Below are 16,902 nucleotides of genomic sequence, written 5' to 3'. Positions count from 1 at the left end.
ACCAACTTTCAAAGTCCTTTTGGTGTTCCGAGCTGCCCTCCTCACAGTCTACAGTTCTTCCAAGTTATGTGTCACTTGCAAACTTTGTATTTATCCCTTGCACACCAAGATCCAGATAACTAATGTACATCAGGAAAAGCAAGAGTCCCAAAACTGACCTCTGAGAACCCCACCACAAAACTTGTCTTCATAAAAGTCTAAGGAGCAGGAGAATCGACGTTTCGGGCATGAGCCCTTCTTCAGGAATGAGGAAAGTGTGCCAAGCAGGCTAAGATAAAAGGTAGGGAGGAGGGACTTGGAGGAGGGGCGTTGGAAATGTGATAGGTGGAAGGAGGTTAAGGTGAGAGTGATAGGCTGGAGTGGGGGTGGGGGCGGAGAGGTCAGGAAGAAGATTGCAGGTTAGGAAGGTCATCTCCACCCCCACCCCCACTCCGACCTATCACCCTCACCTTAACCTCCTTCCACCTATCGCATTTCCAACATCCCTCCCCCAAGTCCCTCCTCCCTACCTTTTATCTTAGCCTGCTTGGCACACTTTCCTCATTCCTGAAGAAGGGCTCATGCTCGAAACGTCGATTCTCCTGCTTGTTGGATGCTGCCTGACCTGCTGTGCTTTTCCAGCAACACAATTTCAGCTCTGATCTCCAGCATCTGCAGTCCTCACTTTCTCCTTCATAAAAGTCGAAATGAGATTCATGAAATGTTTGTACAGAAAATTAGTTAATGGCATACGAATTAATACAATAAAAAGTGTTTTAAACTTCTGATGTGGAGCTGTGGCATGAGATACTTGAGATGCACAGAACTTGCCCCATTTGGTACTCGTGATTCCAGCTCCAGAGAAAATGCAGACTGTTAGCTTGGCTCAGTATTGGAGCTTAGCCATTTGACTTGGAAATGAACGTGGTAGTAGTTAACACTACTTAAATAAGCTCCCAAATTATAATGATTATATAATGCCGTTTAGCAGGTAGACATTCTAAATTACTCCCCAGATGGACAAGTAAAATGATTCAATCCACAATATGTAAAGCAAAATTACAAGTTGGTGCAAACTGTGTTTGTGTATTATAAATAATTTTAACAGAAAATAATATATTGATGAAATGAGAGTCAGCATGGTGCCCTGTGTGTTTTTACTATTTATTCAGATCCATTGACATAAGGCCTCAAATCTCTAATAGAACGGTAAAAGGTTAATCTTTCCTTATCAGTAATACACAATAAATGCAATGACATATTCCAGAGAATCTTTTCATTGTTTCTGTCCAGGAAACAGATGTCTATTGATCAAGAGCACTTAACCATACTCTCTATCATTTTGGACACTATCTTCTGTAACGTTAAAAGAAAATCAAGTTGAAGCCCAGATTGAAACCTCCCTTGACGACAAATTGATTACATTGAAACATGATTGATTTCCTGATATATTTTCTGAGCAAAGGCCCTGCACTGGGAGCGCCTAATCATAAATACTGCAAATATATCACTAATATAACAATGATTTAGCTTAAATAATTCACTGTGTTGATTGGTTTGATCCAATCAGGAATTAATTGTAAAATATGCAGACCCAATGTTATGTTTTTGGGAGAAATTTACAACTATGTTAACTTTGCCTTGCCTAAAATGAGTAAGAAACAATCCAGCTAAAAACAATTGACACTTCTTTTGACAGACATAAGTCAGAATTTTAATGAGATCAGGTCATTTCTATTCCACGTAACAATTTAACCTGCAGGGGTTTGAACATCTGGTTACCTCATTCAGTTTGAAAAGACTTTAACTTGTGTGACGAAGAGATGATTGAACAAGTATGGAGAAACAGATCAATCAAGTGTAGATTATTGTTGTACAGATAGTACTGTTCAGGATATCAATTGTTTAGTGATTTGTGAATGTCATGTTCCCTCTTTTTTTTCAGACAAAGTAGAAGTTAAAGTTGGAGAATATAATGCCATAGCTGACTCCTTGGAACTAATTAATAACACTCTTAGGTTTCAAGGTAGGACAAATACGATGTTTACACATGATATCTTTGAAACTCCTGGGGGTGAGATCTGCAATTCAGAATTCACCTATATTCAGCGGAGCTAAATCTCCAGCATCAGTGATTGATATTTCTTGCATATGTTTAAAGCTACACTCACCCAGGCAAATGCGAGCATTTCATTAGATTTCTAACTGTGCCTGGTCTTATTCAATTTCTGATGAATGGTAACCTCCAGGATTTTAATTGTCGGCCATTTAAATGTCAAGTGAATGTGGTTAAACTTTCTCTTGTTGGTCAGTTTTAGCCAAGCACTTATGTGGTCCGAATGTTACATGCCATTTATCATTCTAAACCTTTGTTACATACAAGCACAAACTGCTTTGAGCCCATGCAAGAAATAGGAATTCAAATGGCATTTTTGATCTTTGTTGGAAAGGAATTTGGGTGCACAAATAAAGAAGTTTTCCTAAAATTGAACAGAACTTTGGTGAGACCACATCAGAAATACTGTACATAATTTTGATATCCATATTTAGGGAAGATAAACTTGCACTGGAGGCCATACAGCAAAGGGTCACTAAATCAGTTTCTGGAATGAGGCATTGCTCTAAAAAAGAAAGATACGATCTTTCTTTGTATCGTTTATCAAAGCCCAGTGTTGTATGTGTACTGGACAAATTGATAGAGGACTCCAGGAGAACAGATAACTATCATTTATTTCATACATGCATCTGGAGAAACACACAGAAGGTCAAATCAATCTACTGAGTTGTGGATCACCTTCAAGCTTTAGACAAACTACAGCGTGCCTGTTACACTTCCTACACTTCAATATCCATGTGTCAGATATTATCTTTGTTTCCCGCAGTCTCTATAAGCATAATCTGCTCCTCATCCAAGGCCTTTGTTGCCACTGCTTCTACCTATTAACCTTGACGGCCTGAATGCCTTGTGTGTTTTTTCTCATTTTCCTGTCCATCTGTAGGTTCCCACATGCTTTGCTACCTTTTCTTATTATTGACTATATAGCAAAACCGTAACTCACTTAACCCATTCCTTTCCTCCTCATTATCCCCCTGCATTTGATCCTTTTTTCTAGCCTAAGGTATCCAATACAGCAACGTTGTCTTTTTCCTTTATGCTCTGCCTCATCAACATTGAACAGGTATTCAATTTAGGATTGGAAAAGCAAGCCATCTGTACAATTTGGTCCTTCACTTGAGTTCGCCGAACTAATGCCCCATTGTGCCAATTTCTAAATCCCTACATCCACCTTCAATGTGTCCACTTCATGTGATAAATTGAGCATGTTAGAGATAAAATTAATAATCATGCAATAAAAAAGGGTTGGGAGATGATTCTTATCTGTATATTTGTTACCTGTTTGCACAATTCCTTCCACCAGGTGGTGGGTTTGAGATGGTCAATGTGGTCTGCTAAGGATCAGGCCTGTTGCTGAAGTATATACTATGTCTTATACTCTCCCTGTGCCTTGCCCCAGATTGGGCTGAAGTCATGGAGTCACAGAGTCCTACAGCACAGAGACAGACCCTTTGGCCCAAACTGGACCGTGCCAGCCAAAATGTCCATCCACGCTAACCCCATTTCCCTGCACTTGGCCCATATCTTTCCAATGTGAAAGTGAAGACTGCAGATGCTGGAGATCAGAGTGGTGCTGGAAAAGCACAGCAGGTTTGGCAGCATCCGAGGAGCAGGAAAATCGACGTTTCAGGAAAGGGCCGATGAAGGGCTTTTACTCGAAACATCGATTTTCCTGCTCCTTGGATGCTGCCTGACCTGCTGTACTTTTCCAGCACCACTCTAATCTAGACCCATATCCTTCCAAACTTTTTCTATCCATGTATTTGCCCAAATGCCTTTTAAATGTTGTTAATGTATCCATCTCAACCACTTCCGCTGGAAGCTCAGTCCATATGCGTACCACCTTTTATGTAAAAAACATTGCCCCTCAGGTTCCCTTTTATTCTTTCCCCACTAACCTTAAACTAATGCCCTTTAGTCCTCAATTCCCAACGCTGGGAAAAAGACTGAGTTCATTCACCTTATCCATGCCTCTCATGATCTTGTAAACCTCTATAAGGTCACCCCTAGTCTACTGCACTCTAAAGAAAAACATCCTAGCTTATCCAAGCCCTCTCTATAACTCAGACCATTGACTCCTGGCAACATCCTTGTAAACTTCTTCTGCACTCTTTCCAGTTTAATAGCATCCTTCCTATAGCAAGGTGACCACAACTGAACACAATACTCCAAGTGCAGCCTCACCAATGTCCTGCACAACTACAGCATAACTTCCCAATTTCTATGCTCAATGACTGATGAAGGTCAGTGTGTCAAAAGCCTTCTTCACTGCCCTGTCAACCTGTGACTCCACTTTCTGAGAACCATACACCTGAACTCCAAGATCCCTCTGTTCCATTACACTCCTTAAGGCCCTACCATTCACCATGAAACTCCTATCTGATTTGCCTCTCCAAAATGCAAGAACTCACACTTATCTATATTAAACTCCATTTGCCATTTCTCGGCTCACTTCCCCAGCTGACCAAAGTCCTGCTGCAACTTCTGATAACCTTCCTCACTGTCTGTGATCCCACCTATTTTAGGTGTCATTTGCAAACTTACTAATCATGCCTTGTACATTTTCATCCAAATCGTTGATATAGATAACAGACAGTAATAGGCACAACACTGACCCCTAAGGACTCCACTAGTCACAGGCCTCCAGTCCAACAAGCATTCTTCCACTATTACCCTCTACTTCCTACCATCAAGCCAACTGTGTATCCAATTTGCCAGATCTCTCTGAATTCCATGCAATCTAACCTTCCAGAGCATCCTATCATGCGGAACTTTATCAAAGGCCTTACTGAAATCCATATAGACTCTTGTCAACCATCCTGGTCACTTCACCAAAGAATTTGTGAGGTATGATCTCCCACTCACAAAGCCATGCTGATTACTCCTAATCAAACCCTGTCTTTCCAAATGCATGTATATCTCTCAGAATCTTCTCAAGTAACTTACCTTCCACAGATGTTAGGCTTACTGATCTATAGTTCCCAGACTTTTCTTTGCAGCGCTCCTTGATTAAGGGCACAACATTTACTACCCTCCAGTCTACCTCGCCCATGGCCACCAATGATGCAAAAACATTGGGTTAGGGTTATGTGTTTGATTACTGGTGGGATAGTGTATACAAGGACTGGATTAGTTATTACATCAGTTGTCTTTCACATTTTCCACAGTTTGTTTCTTTATATATTTCAACCAGTTATACCTTTTACAGTCTCGCTGATACCTTAGGTGCAAGTACAATGAATTGTTGTAGATGGGGCATGATCAATTGTTCCTGTATCCAAACTCCTACTGCCCCGTGATAATGCAATATTTCCCATTGCCCTGTATGCAACAGGTCGACCCTCCATTGTTGCTCATTATCATCTCTATTCAGTATATCAGATGAACATATACATCGAGTAAAAAGTGAGGTCTGCAGATGCTGGAGATCAGAACTGAAAATGTGTTGCTGGTTAAAGCACAGCAGTTTAGGCAGCATCCAAGGAACAGGAAATTGGACGTTTCGGGCCAGAGGCCTTCATCAGGACATATACATCGAACAGGCTTCTACATGAAACTAAAACAAGGAATTGCAGATCCTGGAGATCTGAAACCAAAGCAGAAATTGCTGGTGAAATTCAGTAGGTCAAACAGCCAGTTGATAGTAGAAAACAAAGTTAATGTTATCAGCACGTGCCTGGCGAAGAGTTAACAAACTCGAAACGTTAATTGATTTCTTTCCACAGATGCTGCCAGCCTATTGAATATTGCTAGCTATTTCTGTTTTTGTTTCTACACTGTCTCTATCTAAACGACTACTTATGGTATTGCAAATCTATTACATTTTTATTGCATATGGTAGTATATTACACCATCTTTAATAATAATCCTTCTTAATTACCCCATATTCTCTACCCTAAATAATGTCAAATGGCTGGTGACACTGGTAGAATTTGAATTGTCAGAACAATGCCAAACAATGTATTATTAAGTATAAAACATTCTGCATTAAAATTAACTACACTTGCTAAATCCTCGAGCTAGCAGCAGATACAGTGGTGTCTCACCCTTTTGGATTTGTCTCAGCTTTTCCCTCATCTGCTTGAGTATCCATGATTCATTAGTATAGCAGACATCGTTCCTGATCATATCATTACAGAGATTTTTCTACATCCAAATCAATTTATTAATGGGCCGAGCATGACTCTCTTGTACTGTGGCTAAGGTCTGAAGTCTCCATGTAAGATCTTGATCTGTGCTGAGCTGTCTGTCCTGATTTCCTTAAGGACTTAAAGCCTAACCTTTTGGATGTTAGCAAACCAATCAAATTTATTACTGAGGTTCTGTCCCTTTATCAATTACTGTAGCAGCATCACTGATCAGGTTGTGTTTCAGTTGACCTATTTCCGGGACTAGGATACAGTCATTTTCCACTCTCCACCTTTAAACTAAGCTGCCTACATTGTCATTGACCAAAGCTGTATACATTTCTCGAGATTGACTGGAACATCACACAAATGGCTGATATTGGAGATGTTTAGAAAAACAGGAACCGGTTCACGGTGTATATTATCTTATAAGATCCTACTGTTAATTAGCCTAAGTCAGTAATCTGAAACATGCATTTGTCTAGTTAAATTCAGTTATTTAACAAATGCCACAGTCTCTCTAAACAGTAACCACCAATCATCCATATGTATCAAATGTGTGGTTATTTGTTCTCCATTATATTCAATGTCCTATGTTGAGTGTTGCACACCACATTGTTTGTGATGTAGTGTATTCCAGTCAATAGTATGGACGTATATTGGGCAAGACTCCTCATTCCGTCTGCTAAGAATTCCAACCCTGAAAGTATTGGTGTGACAACATTCTGTAAATTAAATAAATAGCCATCTTTGCCATCGCTGATCTGCAAGTCAAAATTAAAAATTATTAAGTAAAATGCTTCAACTGTGGCCAATGTTTCCAATTTCCTTTTCCTTTTATGTCCATGCAAACACATGGATCATTGGTCAAAATTACCTCGTATGACCCCAGCCACCAAGGTGAAAACCTAATCTCCCAGAAGACATACCTCAGACTGGTCTGCTTTCACCTTTGCATCTGTATCAGACAGAACTTGCTAACCTTTAATCTCCTGTGACAGCTTGCGTAGCTTCTTGTACAGCTTCCTGACAAATCATGTAACCTTTTCACTTGCAGGTCCTACTTCCTCAATGCCAGCCACAACATTCCCTTGTCATCTCATCAACCTTCTGTCATTCACTCATATGCAGTTAATCCAGTTAATTGAGTTAATAGAATTGCTCTCAATTCTATTAGGATACAAGACAACAAATGTGCCCATTCCCACATGATCTCTTTTATGGCTTTAGCTAATGCTTACTTTAACATCCTATCCATTCATTGTACCATGTCTGAGCTCTGCAGGTGATAATTTTGTTTTGTTTACACCATCTTATATACTTCTGAAGAATATAAGAAAGAGGAACAGATGTAGGCCATTCAGCCCCTCTCAGGCCTCTGAGGAGATTTCATAGAGGCGTCAAACTCATGAATTAGCTGGATAGAATAAATAGGGTGAATATATTTCTATGAAAAAGTGGCGAAAAAAAGAGAGGCACAGATTTAATGCCCAAAATATAAAAAGATGATTTGAGAATAGCTCACTTTCATTCAGCAAATAATCAAAAACATGGAATGTACTGCTTGGAATATATGGAGTTGGGTTCAATTGAGGCATTCAAGAGAGAGGGCTTTGGATGGTTGTTTGGAAAGCAGTAATGTGCATGGATATGGAGAAAAATAAAAGATTGGCACTAGATAACGATTCCTGTTTAAAGTTCTGCTACAGGCAGATGGACCAGCTGGCCTCCTCCACACTGTAACAATTCCATGTTTTTGCAGCTATGTGCAAAAGTAGAAACATTGACTCCTTCAAGTCCCTTCAGGACCTTGTATGTTTTTAAAAACTCACCCCTTATTTTTCTAGACTGTCAGGAATAAAGGGCAAGTCTGTCTCTAATAAAGGGCACACCTGTTCTCTCATGTCAGTATATCTTTTTATATGTATACAGGATTAAAACTGTACACAGTATTCCAGGTACAGCCTCACCAACACTCTGTTTTTAAACTCCCTGATAACAAAGGCCAAGTTCCAAGTGCCTTCTTAATTTCTTGCAGAACCTTACTCACTCGCCCTGTTAAAATGTCCCTTGATCTTAATTCATCTGTCATGGTATTTTCCATCTTGATATTACTGCTTCTTACATTATTCAAACAACATTTGTCACCATCTCATTTGGACTAGGCTTCCACCCACCTTGTGACTGGGTCAACAATGACCAAACAATAGGTTTTCTCCCAAATTGGTGGAAATGGTCTTATGAAATCTAATTGTAACTGCTCCCGGCACCCTTTTGACCAGGATTGGCATGACATTGGCAGATTGACTGATATTTCCAGATCAGTTTGACAATGTTTTTCTGTGTCTCTTCCCATACTTTGCTACCAGCATCATTTGTACATCTTCCACCTCATGGCCCCCTTCCCATGATATTCACATATGTGATAGATTTTATGAGGCTATATTGTGTGCAGTGTAGTGCTACCTTCTTTTCCTCCACTCTTCAGCATCTTTTACCATTCCTTATTTTGCCCTTTGCTTTTTCCACCTCTTCTATATCCCTGTGAAACTGTACTTGATTTATTTCCTCCAAAACAATTGTAGCTGCTGCGACCTGATGCCCAGGAATTACTGCAACTACCTTCTTAGCTGCCTCTACTGCCCATCAGTATCCAACTGAATGTGATCTGTTCTATCTTGATAATGCATTAACCTTTATCACTGCTGCCTCTCCAGATACTCTAGCAGCTTCCAATTACAGTCTCATATTGAGATGATGTACCCCCTTCAACTCCATGTTACCATACAATCATGCAAAACCCTAAAGGGTTACCATCTCTCAATATAAATGTTAGCCTACTGAGAGTGGTATTACATTTTGTGCTAATCTGTACCCAGAATTTTAATTTGTTTTCAAAAGACTATATATCCTCTCCACCACAGCTGAGGATGTGGACGGTCTGTATCTAACAGTGATGATATTGTCCACCTATGGATTACCTTGCTCAACAACATTCTCTAACAGAGGTCATTGCTAAATCCTAATTGCTAACATTTAAAGACGTTTAAGCTTTAACTACTGAATCACATGAACTTAAAGATCCACAGTTCTTTTTTGCTAAACTATATCCTGCATTTAACTTGTGGGCATTTTTTATAATTCCTATGAAATGATCTCAACACAAAGGTCATTTACAGTTTCAATCTTCTTATAAATCTTAGAACTCATCCTTTGCAATATTCTTAACAACAGAAATCAATCAATTCAATTTAATCACAAGTAATAACATCTTAGAACATATTTGTTCCTTACATATACTGAAGGCCATACTGCTAAAGTTCACTAAATTGACACCTGGGATGAAACATTGTCCTCAGTGAGAAAGATGCTATCTATCTTTTTATCCTTTTCTGAATTAAGTGAATAGCTAGCCCAGTAAAAATATACCACACTATAATTCCTGCAGATTCTACAGTCTTCCTCACTCCCATATTTCTTACTTCTGTGTCATTGACAAATTTCAGGATGTTGTTTCCTCCCCCAATGTCTCAATCATTTATTTATGAAGTGAATAAAAACTGTCCACACACTGACTCCTGGCTTTCACTACTTCTAACCTTTATCTAATATAAGCAATGCTAAATTTCCCTTTCATTTCTGGCCATCAGCTAAATCTCTCGTCATGCTGCTATGTTTCATCCTGTATCAGGTAACTACAGGTTTGAAGCAAGCCTCTTGTGGTATACTTTATTAAATGACTTCTGAAAATCCAGCCACGTTACATTTACTGAATTCATTTTATCTATTCAAACAATTCCCTTGTAAGTAATTTAATTCTCTGGTCCTTGTTTTTAAAAAAATCCTTCTTTTTGACTTCTTGTTTGGTTCCAACATTTAGTTTCTTAAATATGTTTGTATCTCTTAAGATCTTTAAATAGTAAACGTTGGGAATGCCTCAAGTAAAGTTATCAGTTCTTTACAACTGTTGATGCCCAGTGCTGTTCTCAATGACCCCTATGGCACAATGCTTTAAACATCTCAACAATAAATATTGAATGAGTGGGCCTTGTATAATCACGAGAGGTTCGCTCAGTGAAATGCAAGCAAATGAGGTGCCTGATGAATGAGAAGCACTTCATCTGCCCCAGGGCATTGCTGCTTTCTGGAAACAAAATGAAATGTGTTATTTTAAATGCATAATTAAATAATGAATCCTTGGTTAGATGAGTGTGAGCTAGAGTGTGATGACTTATGCTTTTCAATGTTGATGCATGGCAGAAAGGTGCCTTTCAAGGTTGTCAAGGCAACATGTGTTTTGCTCTGAATACTGCTGTGTTTTTGATTTTGCTAATTTATTTTAATGGATTGTGCTAACTGCTTCAGTGTGAAGTTCAGTGGACTGTACTACTCATCACCTTAAATTGAAACTTTTGTTTCTGCTTTCAGGTGTTGAACCTCCAAAGGACAGAACTATTATACAGCCCCAGCTACGCAAGATCTCCCTACCACTCTACAGTATTCTTTCTGCTTTGACCGTTTTAGGAATGTTCATGTCCAGTGCTTTTCTCTTCTTCAACATCAAAAATCGAAATCAGAAGTAAGGATTTGAGTTAAATTCTTCCTTGGGGAGAAAAGATGACATAGATGTTACATATAAAAAATTGATGTCGGCAGGCAATCACAAAACATTACTCAAATTCAAGTATTTACATAATAGCACAACACCCCAAACATAACTCCAATTGATTACACTGCTCATCTAAATGACAGGTTTCAGTCCTGCCTTTGATCTGAGGCAGCTGATAATTTTGAGTATGAGTTATCAAATCCATGAAGGTATTTCTACTCAGCCAAGTCCCTGAATTTGCTAGTAGTAGTTGGCATGCTGAAGAATTAACCATTTCCATGTAACTGCTGTGATTTTCAGGAATGATCTTGATCAAATAAGTAAGGAACCTATCACTAGGAAACCTAATCATCTTACATTCTAACTATCTAAACTACTACAAAGACATTTTAAAAGAAAGATTTGCAGTCATATTGGAGTTATTATAACCACCACAATCTTAAAAGGACTTTGCAGTCCATCAAGTGTTTTTGCAGTGTAATCCCTCTGCTATTCCAGGAAGTATAACAACTACTTTGTGAACAGCAGGCTCCCATAAACGACCATGCTATAATGACTAGATAACGTTTAAAATCTGATTGAAGATTTGTAGCACTAGATAACGTGTTATGATGTTGAGTGCGGATATATATATATGTATAGATATTTATCAGGACACCATGGCTATGCCCCTGCTTTTCATTGAAATAATACCATGAGATATTTTATATCCATCTGAGAGGGTACAAACATTTAGTGCTTTATCCAAAAAAAAAGCACATCTGGCAATGCAGTATTTGCTCAGTGCAGCACTGGAACAATAGCCTTGATTTTTGTGCTCAAGTCCTGGAGTGGGACTTGAACCAAGAAGTTTGTGACTCAGAAGTGACAGTGCTTCCAATTGCACCAAGGCTGGCATATATGGTCAAATGTATTTTAGAGTGTGGAAGGATGTCATCACCAATCTTCAGTGAAAGAACTCGCCCTTTGTAATTGTTAGCTGCGTGAAAGATTCTTTGATTAGTCTGTGCAAGGTGATGCTATGGTTGATTCTATGGTCTGCATACAGTATGGTTGATTTACTTGGGAAACGAAGAGTAGAATGGCACACACCCTCTCATGTAGAGCATGTCTACGAATGTTTTAGAGAATGAGACAAAGCCAAAAAAAGCAAAACAGAACTAAAGAACATGACTGAGGGAGGGGTTAAGAGACACAATTAAGAATTTAATCAAAAATATTGGTTTTGAATAGGTTTTCAAAGATAGAGAAAGGGGATGCAACAAAGTAGTTTATGGAGGATGTTCCAATGAGTAGGACTAACATAGCTTAAGCATCTGTTAGCATCATTTAATAATGAGGAATTAAGAGGGTGAAAAGGGGTCATGAAATATCTTGAGCGGACAGGGTTAAGAAAAATCCCAAAGTATTTTATTCGTATATAAGAAGCAAGAGGGTAACTAGAGAAAGGGTTGGCCCACTCAAGGACAAAGGAGGGAAGTCATGTGTGGTGTCAGAGAAAATGGGTGAGATTCTTAATGAGTACTTTGTGTTGGTATTCATGGAGGAGAGGGACATGTTGGATGTTGAGGTGAGGGATAGATGTTTCATTACTCTAAGTCAAGTCTGCATAAGGAGGGAGCAAGTGTCAGGTATTGTGAAAGGCGTTAAGGTGGACAAGTACCCAGGTCTGGATGGGATCTATCCCAAGTTACTGAGGGAAGCGAGGGAGGAAATAACTGGGGCCTTAACAGATATCTTTGCAGCATCCTTGAACACAGGTGAGCCCCCAAAGAACTGGACAATTACTAACGTTGTCCCCTTGTTTAAGAAGTGTAGTAAGGATAATCCAAGTAATTATAGACCGGTGAGTCTGACATCAGTGATAGGGAAGCTGCTGGAGGAAACGCTGAGGGATAGGATCAATTTACTTTTGCAAGAAAATTGACTTATCAGTGAGAGGCAGCATGGTTTTGTGCAGGGAAAGTCATGTCTCAACAACTTAATAGAATTATTTGAGGAAGTGACAAAGTTGATTGATGAAGGAAGGACTGTTGATTTCACATATATGGACTTCAGTAAGATGTTTGATAAGGTTCCCCATGGTAGGCTGATGGAGAAAGTGAAGTTGCATGGGGTCCAGGGTGTTCTAGAAAACTGTCTGGGCAGCAGGAGACAGAGAGTTGTAGTGGAAGGGAGTTTCTCAAATGGAGAACTGCGACCAATGGTGTTCCACAAGGATCCATGTTGGGACCACTGTTTGTATTAGACATAAATGATTTGGAGGAAGGTGTAGGTTACCTCATTAGCAAGTTTTCAGATGACACTAAGGTTGATGGAATAGCAGATAGTGAAGGGGACTGTCAGAGAATGCAGGAGAATATAGATAGATTGGAAAGTTGGCAGAAAAATGGTAGATGAAGTTCAATCTGGACAAATGTGAGGTGATGCATCTTGGAAGATCCAATTCAAGAGCAAACTGTATGGTAAATGGAAATGCCCTGGGGAAAATTGATGTACAGAGAGATCTGGGTGTTCAGGTCCATTGTACCATGAAGGTGGTAGCACAGGTAAATAGAGTGGGTAAATAGAGTGGCATGCTTTCTTTCATCAGATGAGGCATTGAGTACAAGAGTTGGCAGGTCATGTTACTGTTGAATAGGACTTTGGTTCGGCCACGTTTGGAATACTGCATATAGTTCTGGTCACCACATTACCAAAAGGATGTGGATGCTTTGGAGAGAGTACAGAGGAGGTTCACCAGGATGCTGCCTGGTATAGAGGGTGCTAGCTATGAAGAGCAGTTGAGTAGATTAGGATTATTTTCTTTAAAAAGATGGAGGTTGAAGTGGGACTTGATGGAGGTCTACAAAACCAGGAGAGGTATAGACAGGATGGATAGCAAGGAGCTTTGTCCCAGAGTGGCAGACTCAATTACTAAGGGTGAAGAGTTCAAGTTGGAGAGGGGAAAATTTTAAAGGAGATATGCGTGCAAAGTTCTTTATGCAGAGGATGGTGGGTGCCTAAAATGTGTTGCCAGCAGTGGTGGTAGAGGTAGGCACGATAACGTTGTTTAAGACGTACCTAGACAGATACATGAACGGGCAGGGAGCAGAAAGATACAGATCCTCAGAAAATAGGCACCAGGTTGAGATAGAGAATCTGGATAGATGCAGGTTTGGACAGCTGAAGGGTCTGTTCCTGTGCTGTAACTTTCTTTGCTCTTTTTCTCTGTTCTTTGTAAAGAAAGAGGCAAAGTACAAATTAGTGGAGAGGAAGAATAAAGATTGAGGACAAACATTTGAGGCTGGGATAAGATATAGAGTTAAGCTGAGGTGAGCTACTGTTGTGGTTGGAAAATGAAGGGCAGCAATTTAAATTTGGTGATTTCCCTAAATCAGCATTTGATATAATTTACAGTGGTTAGCACTGCTGCCTCACAGCGCCAGGGACCTTATTTCGATTCAAGCCTTGGGCAGCTTTGTGGGGTTTTCACATTCTCCTCGGTGTCTGCATGGGTGTCCTTTGGATGCTCCAGTTCCTCCCACAGTCCAAAGATGTTCGGATTAGGTGGATTGGCCATGCTAAATTCCTCATAGTGTTCAGAGATGCGCAGGCGAGGTGGATTAGCCAGGGGAAATGCAGGGTTACAGGGGAAGTGTAAAAGGGGTGTGTCTGGGCAAGATGATCTTCAGAAGGTCAGTGTGATTCGATGGCCCAAATGGCCTACTTCTACACTGTTGGGATTATGTGATTTTTGAGATGCACATGTTGCATCTACACCTTGCATATAATTTTCTGCCCTTTGCACTGAGTACAAACTTCTTCAATGACCAACAATGCTCATAGACATCCAGAATTACTGACACAGAATACTGTGCATTACAAAGCTTAAAGCCTCACTAAATCAAGTCATTCAACAATTTTGGATCATATCTTCACTGAATTTCACAGAATGTACAGTACAGACACAGTATGTTTAGCTGGTCTGATCTGAATCGATGTTTATGTTCCTCAAGGTTCTCCTCTCATCTTGCTTCATCTCACCCCATCAGCATATTGTCATACTCCCTCCTCTGTCATGGACTTATCTAACTTGCCTGTAAATCTGATTATGTTATTTGCCTCAGCTGCACCTTTTGGCAGTGAATGTCACAACCTAACTATTCTTGATGTAAGAGTTTCTGGATTTATTGTTACCTATTTTTGTCACCGAGCCTCCATCTGCTCGCAATATCTTTTCTATGTCAATCTTAACAAACATCATAATTTTAAAATTATCTATTAGTCATCCCCTCCCTACTCAGCCAACCTATTCTCTTCTGGAGAAAAAAAAGCCCAAGCCCTTTCAAACAGTGCTGGTAGTTATAGCCTCTCAGTTCCTGTATCAGCCTTATAAATCATCTTCACTTTTTCCCAAATAAAATCTAAGATGGCATTTCAAATTATTCACTGCAGTCCAAGTGTGCCCCATCCGAAATGGTGCACAGTGTAAAACTTCAGAAATTGCTCAAAATATTCAGCAGGTCAGGCCTGATGAAGGGCTTTTGCCCGAAACATCGATTTCACTGCTCCTTGGATGCTGCCTGAACTGCTGTGCTCTTCCAGCACCACTAATCCAGAATCTGGTTTCCAGCATCTGCAGTCATTGTTTCTACCTAGTATCTGCAGAGTGACAAAGTTAGTGCTTCAAGTCAATGAATTTTCATTCATCTGAATTGTGATCTGCTATGCGTTTCTAGCAATTAGCTTGTTTTTCAGATTACCAGAAACTGCCTTTGTTTTTAGCTCTATTTGTGTAGAAGTGGCCTTATTAACCTGGTGTTTTATAAAATGGTGCTACTGGATCCCTTTTGCTCCTCTGTCACTTTATGGATGCTGTGATAGATGTTTTCAAGATGATGAACTGTTATAATAAGAATGGATTGTGAATAAGTGATGGATTGTCTGACTTGTCCACTGGATAGGAACAGAAGGCACTGGAGACTCTATGGGCAGAATTATTAATGAGCATAATTAATAGACTTATATTGACTGGAGAAGCTTGTGGCGAGTGGGCATCTGTTTTGCATTGAAATGGGCATTGCCGTGGTTTCAGATATCCCAATTGCAGCTTGCTTTCAGGTTCCCGACCTTTCAGAAAGGGTAGAGGTGATGGCATACGGAATGTGTCAAAAGAAGGATTCTAATTAAAGGAGCTTTATTCGAGGTCTGCATGGCTGACCTAAGGTTTGGATTCCTAAGGCTTCAAAAGCCACAGAAACAAAAACAAAAGAGACCTGGGAAGGTTTGCTCTATCTCCAACGTATGTCTCTCACTGTTGAAGAGGTCTTGCGATGAACTTTAGGGTTTGAAGAGGTAATGCTTCCAAGGAATAAGTGGCTACTTTTCAAACTATTGGATGGAAGTAGTTGAGAATATTCCTGGCGGATGCCTGATTCTTGAACTTACAGCAGTGACCCCAGAGGTTCACAGATCTCAGAAGGGCAGGAAAGGTGAGTGGTATAACATTTTCAGGTACCAAATCCCACATTTTTATTTCCCCAGCATTGTCTCATACAGCGCCCTTCAGGAAACTTCTGGGAAGCTCTCGATGTTAACAATGCACTGCTTATCAAACAGCTCAAGAGAGCTGATCTGCTGCCTGTGGACCTTATGTTTTGTGTCTTGCCTCCATTGGGCTTGATCAATGCATTCATCCCCTCCCCTATAGCATCAACTCTGTTTGCTTGTTGGGAGTTCCAAGGAGCAGAAGCTGCTCCCATGCAGCTGCGAAAGCCATCAGCAGGAAGGTGCCCATCAAAATGAGTGGAATCTAAGCCAAATGAAGTGACTTCCCGGCAGCTGGAAACTGCCTGTCAAGTAATAAAAGCATACTCTCAGAAGAAGTGCTGTGAAAACCAGCCTCTCACCTCGACTGTTCTGGACCTTTCCAACTTCACTCTTTGAAGGTTTCCTAGCCTTCAGTAAGGAACTAATAAAGCACTCTCGTTATGCACTTGCCTGGTTGACTCTTGGCGAGCTCTACAGCCTGAGAAATCTATGTGCTGGTGATTAAACTCAGAATGCTGCAGTATACCCTGGGTTAATTG

The 16,902-nt window shown here is 40.0% G+C and overlaps 1 protein-coding gene across 1 annotated transcript in view; it reads left to right on the top strand.

The window, feature by feature from the left end:
• gabbr2 (gamma-aminobutyric acid (GABA) B receptor, 2) overlaps window positions 1-16,902 on the top strand; it is a 419,830-nt gene that overhangs the window by 257,036 nt on the left and 145,892 nt on the right. The window contains exons 8-9 of the mRNA XM_060825690.1: window positions 1,925-2,005; window positions 10,651-10,801. Of these exons, the coding sequence (XP_060681673.1) occupies window positions 1,925-2,005; window positions 10,651-10,801 (232 nt within the window). The remainder of the gene's footprint in view (window positions 1-1,924; window positions 2,006-10,650; window positions 10,802-16,902) is intronic.

Source organism: Hemiscyllium ocellatum, chromosome 5 (genome assembly GCF_020745735.1).
Source record: "Hemiscyllium ocellatum isolate sHemOce1 chromosome 5, sHemOce1.pat.X.cur, whole genome shotgun sequence".
NCBI classification, from domain to species: domain Eukaryota; kingdom Metazoa; phylum Chordata; class Chondrichthyes; order Orectolobiformes; family Hemiscylliidae; genus Hemiscyllium; species Hemiscyllium ocellatum.
The sequence above is the reverse complement of the archived record's forward strand: the minus strand, read 5'-3'. Positions and strand labels throughout refer to the sequence as shown.